Source organism: Herpailurus yagouaroundi, unplaced genomic scaffold (assembly GCF_014898765.1).
Source record: "Herpailurus yagouaroundi ecotype Mexico unplaced genomic scaffold, PumYag 77, whole genome shotgun sequence".
Lineage (NCBI taxonomy): Eukaryota > Metazoa > Chordata > Mammalia > Carnivora > Felidae > Herpailurus > Herpailurus yagouaroundi.
In genome coordinates, this window is record NW_024412388.1 from 84,935,999 (window position 1) to 84,951,089 (window position 15,091).

The 15,091-nt window shown below is 36.3% G+C and overlaps 1 protein-coding gene across 5 annotated transcripts in view; it reads left to right on the forward strand.

The window, feature by feature from the left end:
• The window catches only part of SNX7 (sorting nexin 7), a 224,784-nt gene that overhangs the window by 91,394 nt on the left and 118,299 nt on the right, over positions 1-15,091 (forward strand). For all 5 annotated transcript variants that reach the window (XM_040471067.1, XM_040471066.1, XM_040471065.1 and 2 more), the window contains 4 exons: positions 2,044-2,226; positions 8,109-8,219; positions 8,761-8,925; positions 11,012-11,210. In XM_040471067.1, coding sequence (XP_040327001.1) covers positions 2,056-2,226; positions 8,109-8,219; positions 8,761-8,925; positions 11,012-11,210 — 646 coding nt within the window. In that variant the 5' untranslated portion in view covers positions 2,044-2,055. The remainder of the gene's footprint in view (positions 1-2,043; positions 2,227-8,108; positions 8,220-8,760; positions 8,926-11,011; positions 11,211-15,091) is intronic.

The following is a 15,091-nucleotide window of genomic DNA, read 5'->3' on the forward strand; positions in this document are numbered from 1 at the left end:
TCCCATTCTCCCCCTCCCTCTCCTCTCCCCTCCCTTCCCTTTTTCCTTCCTTCCTTCCTTCCCTCTCTTTTTTTTCCTCCTTCCTTTGCTCACTCCCCTGTCTCTTTCTCTCTATCCACCTCCCTTCCTGCCTCTCTTCCCTTATTCTTTTTCCCTGTTCATCTCCCTGCCTCCCTGGTGACTCTGTCTTCCTGACCCAGTCTGTATAGGTTGTTCTTTAGTTCTGCTGCAAAGCTGTCAACGTGGAACATAATTTCATGATCATCCAAAGAATTTCATGTAGTTCTCTTTTCCGTTGAATCTCCTGTTTTTAGATCCTATTTCCTCTTGTTATATGCCTTCATATAATTTTGGAAAATTAAAGAAGCTTCCAAAGAATAAATGGATGGGAAATCAGTTTTTGAAATCTTTTATATCTGAAATGACTTTAATCTACTTGTATCCTTGAATGACAATTTGTTTGGCTATCTAGAGTTCTAGGTAGAAGATATTCTCCTCTCAAAATTTGGAAGATATTTGATTGTCATTTAGTGTCCCGTGTTACCATTGAGAAATCTGGAGCCATTCTGATTCCTGAGATTTCTGTTGTATTTTACCTGTTTATATTCTCTCTGGAAGCTAACCTGTATTATGCAATGTCATGGTAATTGCAGGAGCACTTCCGACCCCACCACTGCCCCCATTCATTTTGAGGAGGCAGGAAAAGCCCTATCAACCTGGAAACACTTCAGTTCAAAGCACATTTTCCTCTTCATTTTATGGAATTCGTTCTATTCAGGCACTACCTGCCTGGATCCCTTAATTTTTAAAAACACTTCCTTCTCCTTCCCATCTTTTGTCCTTTTAATTCAACTTAGTTCTTGAGTTCTATCTTTCAAACTTCCTGTTGAGTTGTTATCCTATTATCATATTTCAATTTTCATGAGCATCCTTTTTTATTGTCTTGCTGCTGTTTTCTGAATTTTTTAACAATATAACTCCTGTTTTTATTCATGAATTTGATATCATTCTTATCTCTGATGATTTCATCCATTTTTTTTTAAGCATTTTGTTCTCTAACTGCTTCCTGTCTTGTGTTTGTGAATCTTTCTTTCATATCAGAGGCTTTTCGCATATTTAGATATTTCGTAGTTTCTACATCAGGTAATAAAAAGCGGAGTAGATATTCATCATGTACGGTAAGGGCTTCAGAGCAGGGTGATTATGCAGAGACCTGGCTCACTCATCAGGGACTGCAACTGTTAGTCTTTTTTCTTGGAATGGCAAGCTAAGAGAGGAACCCTCCAACCACTGGGTGGAATTTTGTGCATTGATGCCAGAATTCATAGGGCCAGATGAGGGAGAGAGTTGGCTCTCTTCCCATCTCGTATGTAGGACTTTTCTTTGCTATCTCTTCCTCCCTTCTGCCTGGCACCCTTTTCAGAGACATTTCTGAAAGTAAACTTCCACTTTTTTGCAAAACTGGGGAAGAAATGTCACCCGGTGGCTTGGGGTAGGTGAGGGAATCTAAGGTACTGACTCTCTTGTTTTATTAGCTTCTCAACCAGTCCTCTGGTTTTAGCTCTGTCAGCACTCTGTGTCCATGGGTTTCTGGTGCCTGTAATTCTTAAGTCTCTCTGGGATTCTGTCTTAAAAACATGCCTTCTAGGTTTACCATTAACTCCTAGGTTTACTGTTCAGCTTTCTTTGCACTGCTATTTCAGTTACCCCTCAGTCAGATTTCTAGTTTCCATAAAGTAGTTGCTTTTGTTTGCTTCATCTCTCTCTGTCTCCCTCTTTTTTTACCTCGAGGGTTTATGTCTTTTATGCCTTTTTGTCTTAGTTTGCTTTAATTTGTTTATTTCTTTGTTGTCATTTTTATAGTGGGATTTTAAGAGGAAGCAGAGATAAAAATACATGTTTGACATACCATATTTAACCAGGAACCCAATCATCCTTTTTGTTCTTGACATATTTCATTAGTACTCATTGTGTCTAAGAAAAACAGGATTTTAAATTGTTTCTTCCATAGATGTTAATTTTTTAATGTGTTTTATTTCTTAGGATGCCTCGTTGATGGACATGAATTCCTTCAGCCCTATGATGCCAACGTCCCCTCTATCAATGATTAACCAAATCAAGTTTGAAGATGAGCCAGATTTGAAAGATCTTTTCATTACAGTTGATGAACCTGAAAGCCATGTTACCACAATTGAAACTTTCATTACTTACAGGATTATTACTAAGGTAAATCTTTAATGAGCACCTTCTTGAATCAGTTGTTCTCTGAACTTTTGGTAAGATGTTGCATCTAATCTGTACTTGTTCTGTATGAAATCAGTGAAATTCAAATTTCAACACTTTTTTTTAAATTTAAATTCAAATTAGGTAACGTACAGTGTAGTCTTGGCTTCAGGAGTAGAACCCTCTGATTCATCTCTTACATATGACACCCAGTGCTCATCTCAAAAGTGCCGTCCTTAAAGCCCATCACTCATTTAATCGATCCCCCCACCCACCTCCCTTCCATTAGCACCCCGTTTGCTCTCTGTATTTAAGAGTCTCTTATAGTTTGCCTCCCTCTCTGTTTTTATCTTATTTTTCCTTCCCTTCCCCTTTGTTCATCTGTTGAGTTTCTCAAATTCCACATATGGTCACTCATTTTTTTTTTTAACGTTTATTCACTTTTGGGAGAGGGGGAGAGAGAGCACGTGTGCACATGTGAGAAAGTGGGGTAAGGACAGAGAGAGGAGGACAGAGGATCTGAAGTGGGCTCTGGGCTGACAGCAGAGAGCCTAATATGGGGCCTGAACTCAGGAACAATGAGATCATGACCTGAGCTGAAGTCAGATGCTCAACCCCCTGGGCCACCCAGGCGCCGCAGTCACTCATTGTTTTTAGCAGTGGTGCATGTTGAAACAGGAACATTTAGGGTACCTGGGTGGCTTAGTCAGTTGAGCATCCAACTTCGGCTCAGGTCATGATCTCAAAGCTTGTGAGTTTGAGCCCTGTCTTGGCCTCTGTGCTGACAGCTCGGAACCTGGAACCTGCTTCGGATTCTGTCTCCCTCTCTTTCTGTCCTTCCTGGCTTGTTCTCTGTCTCTCTCTCTCAAAAATAAATAAGCATTAATTTTTTTTTAAACAGGAACATTTTGTTTTTAATTTAAAAAATATAAAGAAATGTCTTTGGAAAAGAAGAGCTTCAGGTTGCTAATAAAGAAAACTAGTTAACAACATGATGTGATACTTTTTTCTGAAGATTACAAAATATAATTTCATTTTCTTTCCAAATAAGAGCCAGTGGCCAATTTATCTTATGTATAAGATACTGCTAGTTGTCCACTAATTCAAATGCAGAGTAAATGTAGAATCGAAATCTCTCCTTGATCCTAGGGTAAGTCTCTGCAAAAAGAGAGTTTACTTCTGCCAGAATAAAAAAACCAAGTCAACTAACTGTTTTTTAAAATCCTTCATATAATAGCAACCTTTAGCAATTATATTCATAAAATATAGTATTCTCTTTTTGAGGTGACACCCTACATCCCTTTTGTGGCTGAGAAGGTTTTGGACCATCTTCCTATAATCACTTCTCCCAGTGCAAATTCTACACCACTTCTAGTTATGTGTCTTAAAAAGTGCATGTATTTGATCTCTTCACTCAGGTTCTTAAAACCCTTCTGGGTTCCTCATTTCCTACAGAACAAAGTGCAAATTCCTTTGTATGACATATCAAGAATATCTCAGTCTGATGCCAACCTACTCCTGTAAGACTACTCTCTTTAACTCCCCATTTTTAATACCCCTGCCCTCCACTCATCTAGACCTATTTTTGTTACCTGAATACCCTAGGGTATTTCTTATTCTTATGACTTTGCATATACTTTTCCTTCTCTCTGTTATGTCCTTCCTCTTCTAAACAGAAGAACTAATGTTTATTTTCCAAGACACAACTGGAGATAATGCATGCCATGGCCCTGCCCCCTGCATCTGTAGGCTGGAAGCCTCTTTCTTTCTTCTGTTTTCTCATGCTGTTCTAATTGAATTCTTAAAGGATGTAAAACACTGGAGTCAGTATAGCAAAGACATTTTAAGCCTATATTTAATCCTTCTAAGCCTCAAGGTTTTTGTTGTTTTTTTTTTAATCTAAAAAGTGGAAATGACAATCAAACCTGGTTCTGTAGAGTTGCTGTAAGAATTGATTTAGGATTGTAACACTTAGCAAAATGCCTGACACATAATAAGTGTTCAGTAATTGCCACCTACCTGTATGTGAGTAGATAACTGTGTGTTTATTTTATTCCCAACAAATATGTGAGCTTCTCAAGGAAGGTAGTTATATCTTCAGTTATCCACATTTCCAAACACAATTCTTAGGATATAGTGAGTAAGCAATTTAACTTTTTGGTCAATGGGTGAGTGAAGAAATTTATAGTATCATACTCCTATCAAGAGGTTGTAGAACAAGATAGCATGGAATTCAATCTTGATTACTCCCCTTTCTTGCTATGTCTTTTGGGCAATTTAATTAACCTCTCTATGCTTAGTTTCTGCAGTTGTAAATAAGATAACAGTACTAGGCTTGGAGGGTTGTTGTGAATATTTAATGTGTTTATACAGACATATTGCTAAAAATAGGACCAGATTTCTCCTGGTATTACTATTTTAATTAAAAGCATCCATTGTCATCATCCTTCCTGGCAAAGAATTTGTGTAGCTGAATTATTTTCCCATCATTATTTGTTTCTTTTAGAAAGACACTGTTTTTATAAGCTACCCTGTGAATTTTACTCTAATCACAGACATATAATATCCATATTTACACCATATTTTAAATGATGTACTGCCCTTATAGCAGCAGCAGCAATAGTAGTAGTAGTAAATATTGATAATATTACAGTGTGTTTAACTAACATTTATTGTGTGATTACTTTGGGCCAGGTAATGTTCTGACCGCTTTATGCGTATTCACTTGTTTAAAGTCTAACAATGATCCTAGGACCTAGATGTTATGATTTACCCCCATTTTGTGCATGAGGACATCGAAGCTCAGTAAGTTGCCAAAGGTTACACACTATAGTGATTACCTGAGCTGGGATTTAAATCCAGACCATTTACTTTCACACTATGCGTGTTTTCTGTTATACTTTTGTGCATCTCTTTATGGTTATGACACACTGTCTTTGAGTTTCACTGTTATGAAAAAGTCCCTTTGTTCTACTTTGATTTTTTTTACTGCATCCAATATATGGACTATGCCTACATATACTAAAATATGCATTGCAGATACAAATATATAAACATTTTGTGGATGTATAATATAGTCTTTTTTTTGTTAATCACTTTTTAAATTTTTTTAAATATTTGTTCATTTTTGAGAGAGAGAGAGAGAGAGAGACAGAGTGCAAGGAGGGGAGGGGCAGAGAGATAGGGAGACACAAAAACCAAAACAGGCTCTAGACTCCAAGCTGTCAGCACAGAGCCTGAAATGGGGCTCGAACTCATCACTGAGGTCATGAGGATCATGACCTGAGCCAAAGTCGGCTGCTTAACTGACTGAGCCACCCAAGTGTCCTGATTTGTTAATCACTTTTTATCATTTATTCACTCTCTCATATATTCAGTGAAGTTTTGCTGAGTGCCAATTATGTGCCAGGTACTGTGTGTGTATATTGAGATTACACCAGCAAACAAGACAGACATACCCTCTGCCTTCATGGAGTTCTCAATCTACGGGGGTGATGGATGTAACAATTACATGCTTAATTATTTAATTATAGTTATAAATGCTATGAGAGAAAAATATAGGATTTTATGAGCATGAGCACCCCATCTAATGTGGAGGTTAAGAGGTGGCTTCCCTGAGAAAGTTTTAGTTTTATTAAAATTTGCATTTATAGACATTAAGATTATATGGATGAATGCACATATACATGTGCACATATGTGCACTGACAATCTCCTACTTAAGAATACTTAAGAATGGCCTGGCTGTAAATGATTGTATGCGGAAGCCCATGTTCCTAGCATCTGTTCTCCTTATGAGAAATTGCCCTTTATTCTCCAGGTTAAAATATCTGAAGTGACTATTCTAAAGAAGTATTTTTTCTTTTGGAGATCAAGAGATGTGCTTTCCTTTGCTACATATAGAAACAAGAGCTTCGAGATTTAATGAGTGTCTTCTCTCTCACATCCACATCATGAAGACAAACCCATAAATGCCTGCCAGCGTGGAGTAGGGATTAAAGTATATTCCTGATTGTAAAATTCATTTTCCCCCAAAAACAGCTTTCTAAGTCCTCAGAGCCTAGAGTAACTGCCCTTGACCAAAGGTCAGTGTTTGTTGAATGAGTGCATTTTGGGGTGTAGATCACATGAGTCCATTAGTCCTAAACTTCAACTACCCAAGCTTTTATGGTCAGACATGAAAAATTAAAGACCATTTATGATATAGCTTCCATGGAAAATGATTCTGTATTAGAGGCATTATTTGTACATCTTCTGTTTTCTTCCTGTGTTACTGCAGTATGTTAGAAAACTCTTTTAAGTCAAAGACAGAGTGATGGGGACAGAATCAACTAATTCTTTGACTTGATTTTACATCTTCCTCTTGCTGGAGTTTTTATCAGATTATTCTACTTAAAGTGTTGAAAATTCTCCAGGACATTTAAAGCTCTGAACTGCCCAATTTTTGAGTATTTTAGTATTGGTTATGCCAATTTATACTTTTGGAAATTGGTGGTAAACCTATACATATGTGGCTGGTACAAGAAGGTGTTCAGTAAGTCAAGTTTAATGAGTGATTATAAACCATGTTTTCTGTGCGTATATATGTATGCATGTGTGTGTGTATTTGCATGTATATGTACACATACCAACTCATATATGTTGTTAAACTGTGTTTCTACTAGATTTAGTTTTCCTGTTTTTACCATTTCCATAACTTGTACCCATAGTTAAGATTTCAGAGTGTTTTGTGAACATTTAGTTCCTTAGACTTCTGCATATCATTTACCTCCACTTTTTCCCACTAAAAAGGAAATGTTTTGATAAAATATATTGTATGATATTATAAACATTCATTGTAAAAGAATAAACCTTGGAAAGAATAAATTTTATGAACTTATTTCAAGACAATTAAGATTGCATCTATGACTTGAACTACTTAATTTTATAATTGCATTCATCTGTGTGGATGATTGATATTTTGGGTGAGTGCAAAATATGTATGCAATGTGTTATTCCATCATTATTCCTCCAGGAAAATTTCACCCTCATATCACTCTATAATTTTTAATATGCAAAAATTTAGTTAATAAGATATTGGTGGGAGTGAGTGTGCATCAGATAATGTTTTTTGTTTTGTTTGTTTTTTTTTTTGGCTTGGGATTCAGGCAGTGGAAATGAGGTTGATATTGTATCCGTGTTATTTTTCTCATATGTGTTGGCATAGATTTTTGGTTTGTTGAGAACAGATATTTTAATTTATTTGCTTAATTTTTAGGAGTTTAGGCATATAACTCAAAATCCCTTGAGAAATGACAGGAAGATTTTCTTTTCACATCAAATCTTCATTAATAACATTTTTTAAACAGTGGTAAAATCACTCTGTAAAATGTTAGAATTTTCATATACTAAAAGCAAATTTTACCAAAGCAATTCATTTGAGCAAATTCCAGGAAAACATTTTTTCTCAGTTATGTTCAGGTTATTTTCCAAATTACAAAAATAGGACTTTCCTCAAATTCTGAATTCTAATCATCTTGAGAAAAAATATATTTGAAACCTAAATTCAGAACACACTTTCTTGTTAGCAAGAAAGTCATGCCAAATATAATAGTAGTTAAAATCTTGTGGAAGGCAGATGGCTGCTCTAAGACAGATTTTTCAGTTTGGATTTTAAATTTGAGCATGATGTTTGCTTTCTTTCTGGAAATACTGGAAAGTTTGCTTTGTTTCATCTGCTATATGAATTGATGACTGCAAAAAAAGTACAGGCTGACAAACACTGAATAATTAGAATTTGTTAATTTTTCTTAGAGACCCATTTATTTCAGCATATCTAAAATAACATTAGGCAAATGTCTTCTGTCTTATATTGCATGTGTCGTTATTTTTTCCTACTTTCTTCAGACATCTCGTGGGGAATTTGACTCCAGTGAATTTGAAGTTAGGAGACGTTATCAAGATTTCCTTTGGTTGAAAGGAAAACTTGAAGAAGCACACCCCACTCTGATTATTCCAGTAAGTCTACATATTTTTCCCATAGAGTAGCTACCATTTTGTTTTGTGAATCATTAGAATGCTTATAACTAATGTCAGACTTTTAAATCAGTGTAATTCATTTATCCAGAAACCTTTGCTTTTAAACTTTCCATCTATGTAACAGATTTCTTTTTCTTTCTTTTTTCTTTTTTAATGTTTATTTATTTTGAGAGAGAGAGAGTGAGTGAGCAGGGGAGGGGCAGAGGGAGAGAGAGGCCCACATTCCACGCCGGACACAGGGCTCCAGCTCACGAACCATGGGTTTATGACCTGAGCCGAAATCAAGTGTGGGATGCTTAACCAACTGAGCCACCCAGGCGCCCCCAGATTTGTTGTTCTAAACTATTCTAGTATGTTAAGATTTTGCAGGTTTTGGTTCTAGTGTGAATTTTGAAAAATTATTTTTATAAGAAAGAAATGAATGTAAGCTCAAATAGTCTTCCAAAAAGGAAGAGTGTAGAATTCCTTATAATCCCATGCCGCATAATGCTCAGATCCTTTTAAAACTTTTTTGCCTCAGCCATTGCCTGAGAAGTTTATCGTGAAAGGTATGGTGGAACGTTTTAATGATGACTTCATTGAAACACGGAGGAAGGCGCTACATAAGTTCCTGAACCGAATTGCTGATCACCCGACTCTAACATTTAATGAAGACTTCAAAGTATTTCTTACTGCACAAGCTTGGGTAAAGAAATTTGATTTATACTCATATAATCCTTTAGTGTCTTTATGTATATTGGTTGTATGCTTCCTCTGGTTTTCGTTTATGAATCCGTCAGCACTGTCCTTGAATTAAGATGGATTATCGAACACTGGAGAGGTATTCTTCAGATTTAAGATTTAACTCTGTCAAATCTACATATAAACGTTACAGACATCTTCTATCTTCCTCACATTCACATATTCATATTTCTTTTGGTATTTGAATTTTTTTTAAATGTCAGGGTACTCCTTGCATACTTAGCCAGTACTGAACATATACAATATACTTTTAAAATGGGTTAGGACTATTCAAGTTAGGATAAAAGTCTTTATTAAATGGATAGATGGTTGGATGGATAGCCAAATAGATAATACAATTTTCTTATTTTTTCTTTCAGTTACCTAATGGGAAGAGTGAATCTATTTCTAATGCAGAAAATTTATATGCTCTTCTTTTTTCTTTTCACCTATGAAAATATAACTCACCAAGAAAGAAAATGGATAGGAAACATGGTCAGTATTAAATGATTACTGACTCATGTTGAGTTTTGTATCTCTCAGTTGTTGCCAAAGTGATAGAAGCTAGAAAGTGGTTCATCTCAATCTTGACAAATAGTACTGCTATTTGGAAGTCCTTTGAGACTTATGTGAAATGAATTTGTGGCCTGACTCCAGAACCTGAGAAGCTGCTGGAAGCATTCTCTATAGTCAGTTCTCAGTAATAGCTTGCCAGTTGTGACTTATGCTCTCTCTGATAATGTTTACTCTATCAAGTGATGCTGTAGCACTCCTGGATAGATGTGTTACCTGGTCAAGGGTGACATCCGTTATTATATACACATAAAATCATGCTGCCTAGGAAATAAACAAGTTTACTTTATATGTATTATTTTGTGTAAGACCTGTAGGAAAGTAAATCTGGAGAAAGATAATATATTATTTAATATTTGGATAAATAATATATAATATTTTATCTGTGGATTTGGTAATCAGCATTATTATTTATAGATTCTTTTTTTTTATTTCTTGTGAGTAACCTTTTATTTGATCCCAAACCTATATTTCAGCGAGTGCTATAACCATCACCAGAGTCATGTGGTCTTCTTCTTGGTGTTCTTTTTTAATACGCTGTACTTCTAAAGGGTTACTTTTGTGTGGTGTATCCTTTTATAGTGGTTCTTCTATTTTGCTCATCTATACTCCTCCCTCCCAGATTAACTATGAAAGAGCTAGTTACATATATTATTAAAAATCTTTCTCTACAGCCAGCCAGCCAGTGGAGGTAGTGTCACAGTTTACCTACTTCACTCGGTTGGAGAGTTATGGTCAGGGAGTATCTATTTACAAACTTTTATAGTGACATTAAGAAGACAGAGCTGGCTAGTGCTTAGCAGTGAAGCCTCTGGAATCAGATCAATCCTTGTCCATAACTTAATTTCGCCTGGACTTTGAGCAATCTCCTTAACCTTGCTGTGCTTGTATTTTCTTCTGTAAAATGAGGATCATAGTAGAACCTACCTCAAAGTGTTATGGTGAGTTTACATGTGTGTGTGTGTGTGTGTGTGTGTGTGTGTGTGTGTGTGTGTGTGTGTGTAGTGCCTAGAAGCTCTCAATATATGCTAGCTATTATTATAACTAAAGAATTAATAAAATTTTCCTTTTTTTTTCAGGGAGCAGTTTAGACCCTAAGAGATCTTCTCTCAACCATTTTCTATTAAATCCCTGCTATAAAATATAGATTGCATCTCATATTGTCCTCTCATCTTCCCCAATATCTCCTTAAGCACAATTCCTGCTGTTAAACCTTATTCTTTTAAAGATCCATGCTGAGAGGAAAGCTGTGCACATGTTTTACACGACTACTTTGAAAAGGAATAGTATCAAGGAGATAGAGGAAGAACTGTACCCCAATAAAATTCACCTGCTTCAAACTACATGAAAAAAAGTCTATGAAACATTTTTATCATCTTTATCCTTCCAATTACATTTCCTTTTGTTGTGAATATTGCTTCACCACAAATATTTAATTGTTTGTTTGTTTGTTTGTTTGTTTGTTTGTTTGTTTCTAGGAGCTCTCTTCTCACAAGAAACAAGGGCCTGGATTACTCAGCAGGATGGGGCAGACAGTCAGAGCTGTTGCACTGTCAATGAGAGGAGTAAAAAGCCGCCCAGAAGAGTTCATGGAAATGAATAACTTTATTGAAGTTTTTAGCCAGAAAATAAATTTGATAGACAAAATATCTCAGAGAATTTACAAGGAAGAAAGGGGTATGTAGAATAACTAGAATGTGATTACCAAGTTGTTCAATTTCTGACCGATCTTCACATTTGCTGGTGTAGTAAAGCAATGTTAAGTTAGCATTTCTTTTTGGTTCTTTCTTGAAGTTTCCATCTCTCTGCTTACAGTCCCCATCTGTTTTTGTGTGATGTTTACTTTGTCCATTAGAGCCCTCAGCACATTAATCATCATTGCTTTAAAGTCCTCGTCTCACCATTTCAACACCCCTGCCATGTCTGATTCTGATGTTTGCTCTGTCTCTTTAAATTGTCTTTTTTGCCTTTTATTAGGAATTTTTTCTTAATAACCAGACGTGATACTGGGTAAAAGGAACTGCTGTAAACAGGACTTTAGTAATGTGGTAAGGTGTGGGGGAGGAGAAGCGTTCTATAGTTTTAAATATAGAAAACTTATGTCGATCTAAATATAGAAAAAACTTTTATTCCTGAAGCGTTGTACAGTTTTGTGATCAGGTCTCAGTCTTTTAGTGAGCCTGTGCCTCTGGACTGTGAACTTCACAAGAGTTTCTCAGTTTTCTCTCCTTGCTTACTTGGGCCATAGTGGCCAGAGTCGGCTGGACTTGAGTATTTCCCTTTCTCTAAGTTAGTCTCTGACGATACCTGAGCAGGTTAGGCTCTGGTTAACTATTTTCCTCTGAGGGCAGGCCTTTGTTAAGAAGAGCAGAGTGCTCTGGCTATTTCAAAATTCTCCTCTGCAAGAAGCAGGAGTAGTTTTTATTCAATATTTACAGTGAACCTAGTTGAGCTTCTGGGGGTAAATCTCACAATATTGACCCCATGACTGGGTTCCCCCTGGGGCTTTTAACTCTTAAAGTTGTCTACACTGAGCCTCCAGCAGTTCATCAATCACAGTTCCAGTCTCCCTACCCCAGCAGTGGGTGGTGAGAGGTGGTTTCTGCTCTTTAGTGTGTGCCCAGTAACCCACAATTCCTTGTATTCATCTGTCTTCCCAGTCGTGAGGGCAGTGGTTTTTCCTGTGTCCTCCCCTGTTTTGCAGATCCAAGAAAAGTTGTTCATTTTTCAGTCTATTCAGCATTTTACTTGTTCAGACTGAGTAGTGGTTTCCAAGCTCCTTACATGAGGTATCACATAACATTAAGATAGAATTTCACCTTCATGTGTGGCTTATACCCAGATATATTGAGAAAATTTTTGATTTCTATATGATTTTGAAGGTAGTCATGGCCAGTCCCCATTTGTTTTAATCATTTATTAGCTGTTCTTGTTCCCATTTATAAGTAATAATGGCAAAGTAAGCCCTGAGCTTAAGATTTTGTAGTTGTATGAAGTTGGTCTTAAATGTACAATGTGGATCATAGCTTAAAATCAAAGAAGTGATATATCAGAAAATAGGGTTTCCACATTTTCCGTGTTTTTTTTGGAAAAAGTACTCTATATTACACCTGTCCAAGCATGGCAGAGAAATTTATATATTGGAAATTAGGTCCTTCTTCCTATTTTATGTCACCATTTCCTTTTTTCAATTTTCTTATTTTTTTTTTACTTTAGAAGTTAGACTTCAGGGGCGCCTGCGTGGCTCAGTCAGTTAAGCATCCGACTTCTGCTCAGGTCATGATCACAGTTTGTGAGTTCATGCCCCCTTCGGGCTCTGCGCTGATAACTCAGAGCCTAGAGCCTGCTTCAGGTTCTATGTCTTCCTGTCTCTCTCTCTGCTCTTCCCCCACTTGTGCTCTTTCTCTCTCAAAATTAAATAAACATTTAAAAATATAATAGCAACATGATAATAACCTTAAAAAAAAAAGAAGTTAGACTTTATTCCATGATGATTTTTTTTCCAATTCCATGATGACTTTCTGCTAATTTTCTAATTGCATTTAACTACATTAGAACTAGGTGGCCAAGTCAAAGAGTATACTTCCTAATATAAATTGGTTTTAGAGATGAACTACTTTAAGTCTCTATATTGATGACTTATTATTTTTTTTTTTTTAACGTTTATTTATTTTTGGGACAGAGAGAGACAGAGCATGAACCGGGGGAGGGGCAGAGAGAGAGGGAGACACAGAATCGGAAGCAGGCTCCAGGCTCTGAGCCATCAGCCCAGAGCCTGACGCAGGGCTCCAACTCACGGACCACGAGATGGTGACCTGGGCTGAAGTCGGACGCTTAACCGACTGAGCCACCCAGGCGCCCCGGTGACTTATTTTGTTTTTAATTTTCTATGTCCCCTATTAAATAGTAAATTCTATGAGGAAAAGAAGGGAAAAGATTTGTTTTATTTTTAGTATCTAGATAGTGTTTAGCACATAGTAGGTGCTCAACAAAAGCTATTCAATGATTGAAAAAAAGGAATGAACATATGATTTGGTGGTAGGAAAATTTGCTTTATCATTAGTGATTGGTTGTTAAAAGAAATATAGAAAAAGTTGTCATAGCTGAATGTACATTTCCCTCTATGTTTTTTTTTTTTTTCCATGCATTGACACTTGGTGATGTCATTGTGGTGACTGAATATAGTTTAATAATTTCTTTTAGGACTTACTGGTCCACCCTAGTTATTTATCATTTGTCTTTCTTTTTTTTTTAATCTCAAGAGGCTAATTGTTTTAACTGTATTCCACAATTCCAATTCTGTTAAGAATATTCTTGATGCATAGTTAAGTGGAATAGCAATTCAGAGAAGCTCCTGGAAACTCTTGAGACCTACAAGTTTTGTAGAACATCAGTATGCTGCTTTACATTTGCTGGTGCAAAGAAATAGTTTTAAAATCTTCGGTATACTCTAATGTTTGTGAAATGCTCAGAAGGAAAAGTGGATTTGATGATAGACTTTGTAAATTTGAGTTCTGATTTTCAGGGCATGATTGCCACTGACCCAAACTGGAGGGATTTCTGTTTTTTGAGTGTGAAGCCCACTTGTGAGATTCCTTTGAAGATGATGGAATGTTTTATTTTGTAGCTTGGGAGCCTAAGCTATATAGGATATTTCATTCATATTCAAATCATGAAAGTATGGTGATCATAACTAGTGGTTTCTATTTAAAAATTTTTTTCAAGGTTTTTCTTTGATCTTGTTATATCTTGTGCTCCCCAGTTTATTTGTCACATTTGTACTGGCCACATGCTGTACTGCTTCTCTGTGCTGGAGATTAAAGGAGGAGTAAGTTGGTACCTGTCCTTGAGCTCAGAGTCTAGTTGGGGAGACATATATTAATAGACAAATTACAGTGCAACTCAGTAAGTGTTTGCATACAAATGTAATCAGAGAGCTGTGTAAGCACAGTTTAGAATTTTATAAAAGCTCTCTATGGACAAATAAATATTGCAGAGGCACCTGGGTGGTTCAACTGATTAAGCATCCAACTCTTGATCTCAGCTCAGGTCATGATCTCATCGTTTCATGGGATTGAGCTCCACATCGGGCTCTGTGCTGACAGCACAGAGCCTGCTTGGCGTTCTGTCTCTCCCTCTCTCTGTGCCCCTTCCCTGCTCGTACTCTGCCTCTCAAAATAAATAAACTTTAAATAAACAAACAAATAAATGAATGAATGTATGTTACAAAGGTTCAATGGTACACACTTATGTATACACAAATTGAGAAAATGAGATGAGGGAGAACATTTTTCTTTTCTAGAAATGCTAGTGTAGTGTGGCCATTATTTAAAACAAAGGATAGGCCTAGATTAGGTGGGTGCAGTTGGAAAGGCTCTAGTGATTATTAAATCTGATACCTTTATTTGGTAACAACTGATATTTCCAGTGTCTTAAATTTTTTTAATCTATTTCAGTTTATTTGATCATACAAACTTTTGACATTTTATTTTTATTTTTTTTTTCAACGTTTATTTATTTTTTGGGACAGAGAGAGACAGAGCATGAACGGGGGAGGG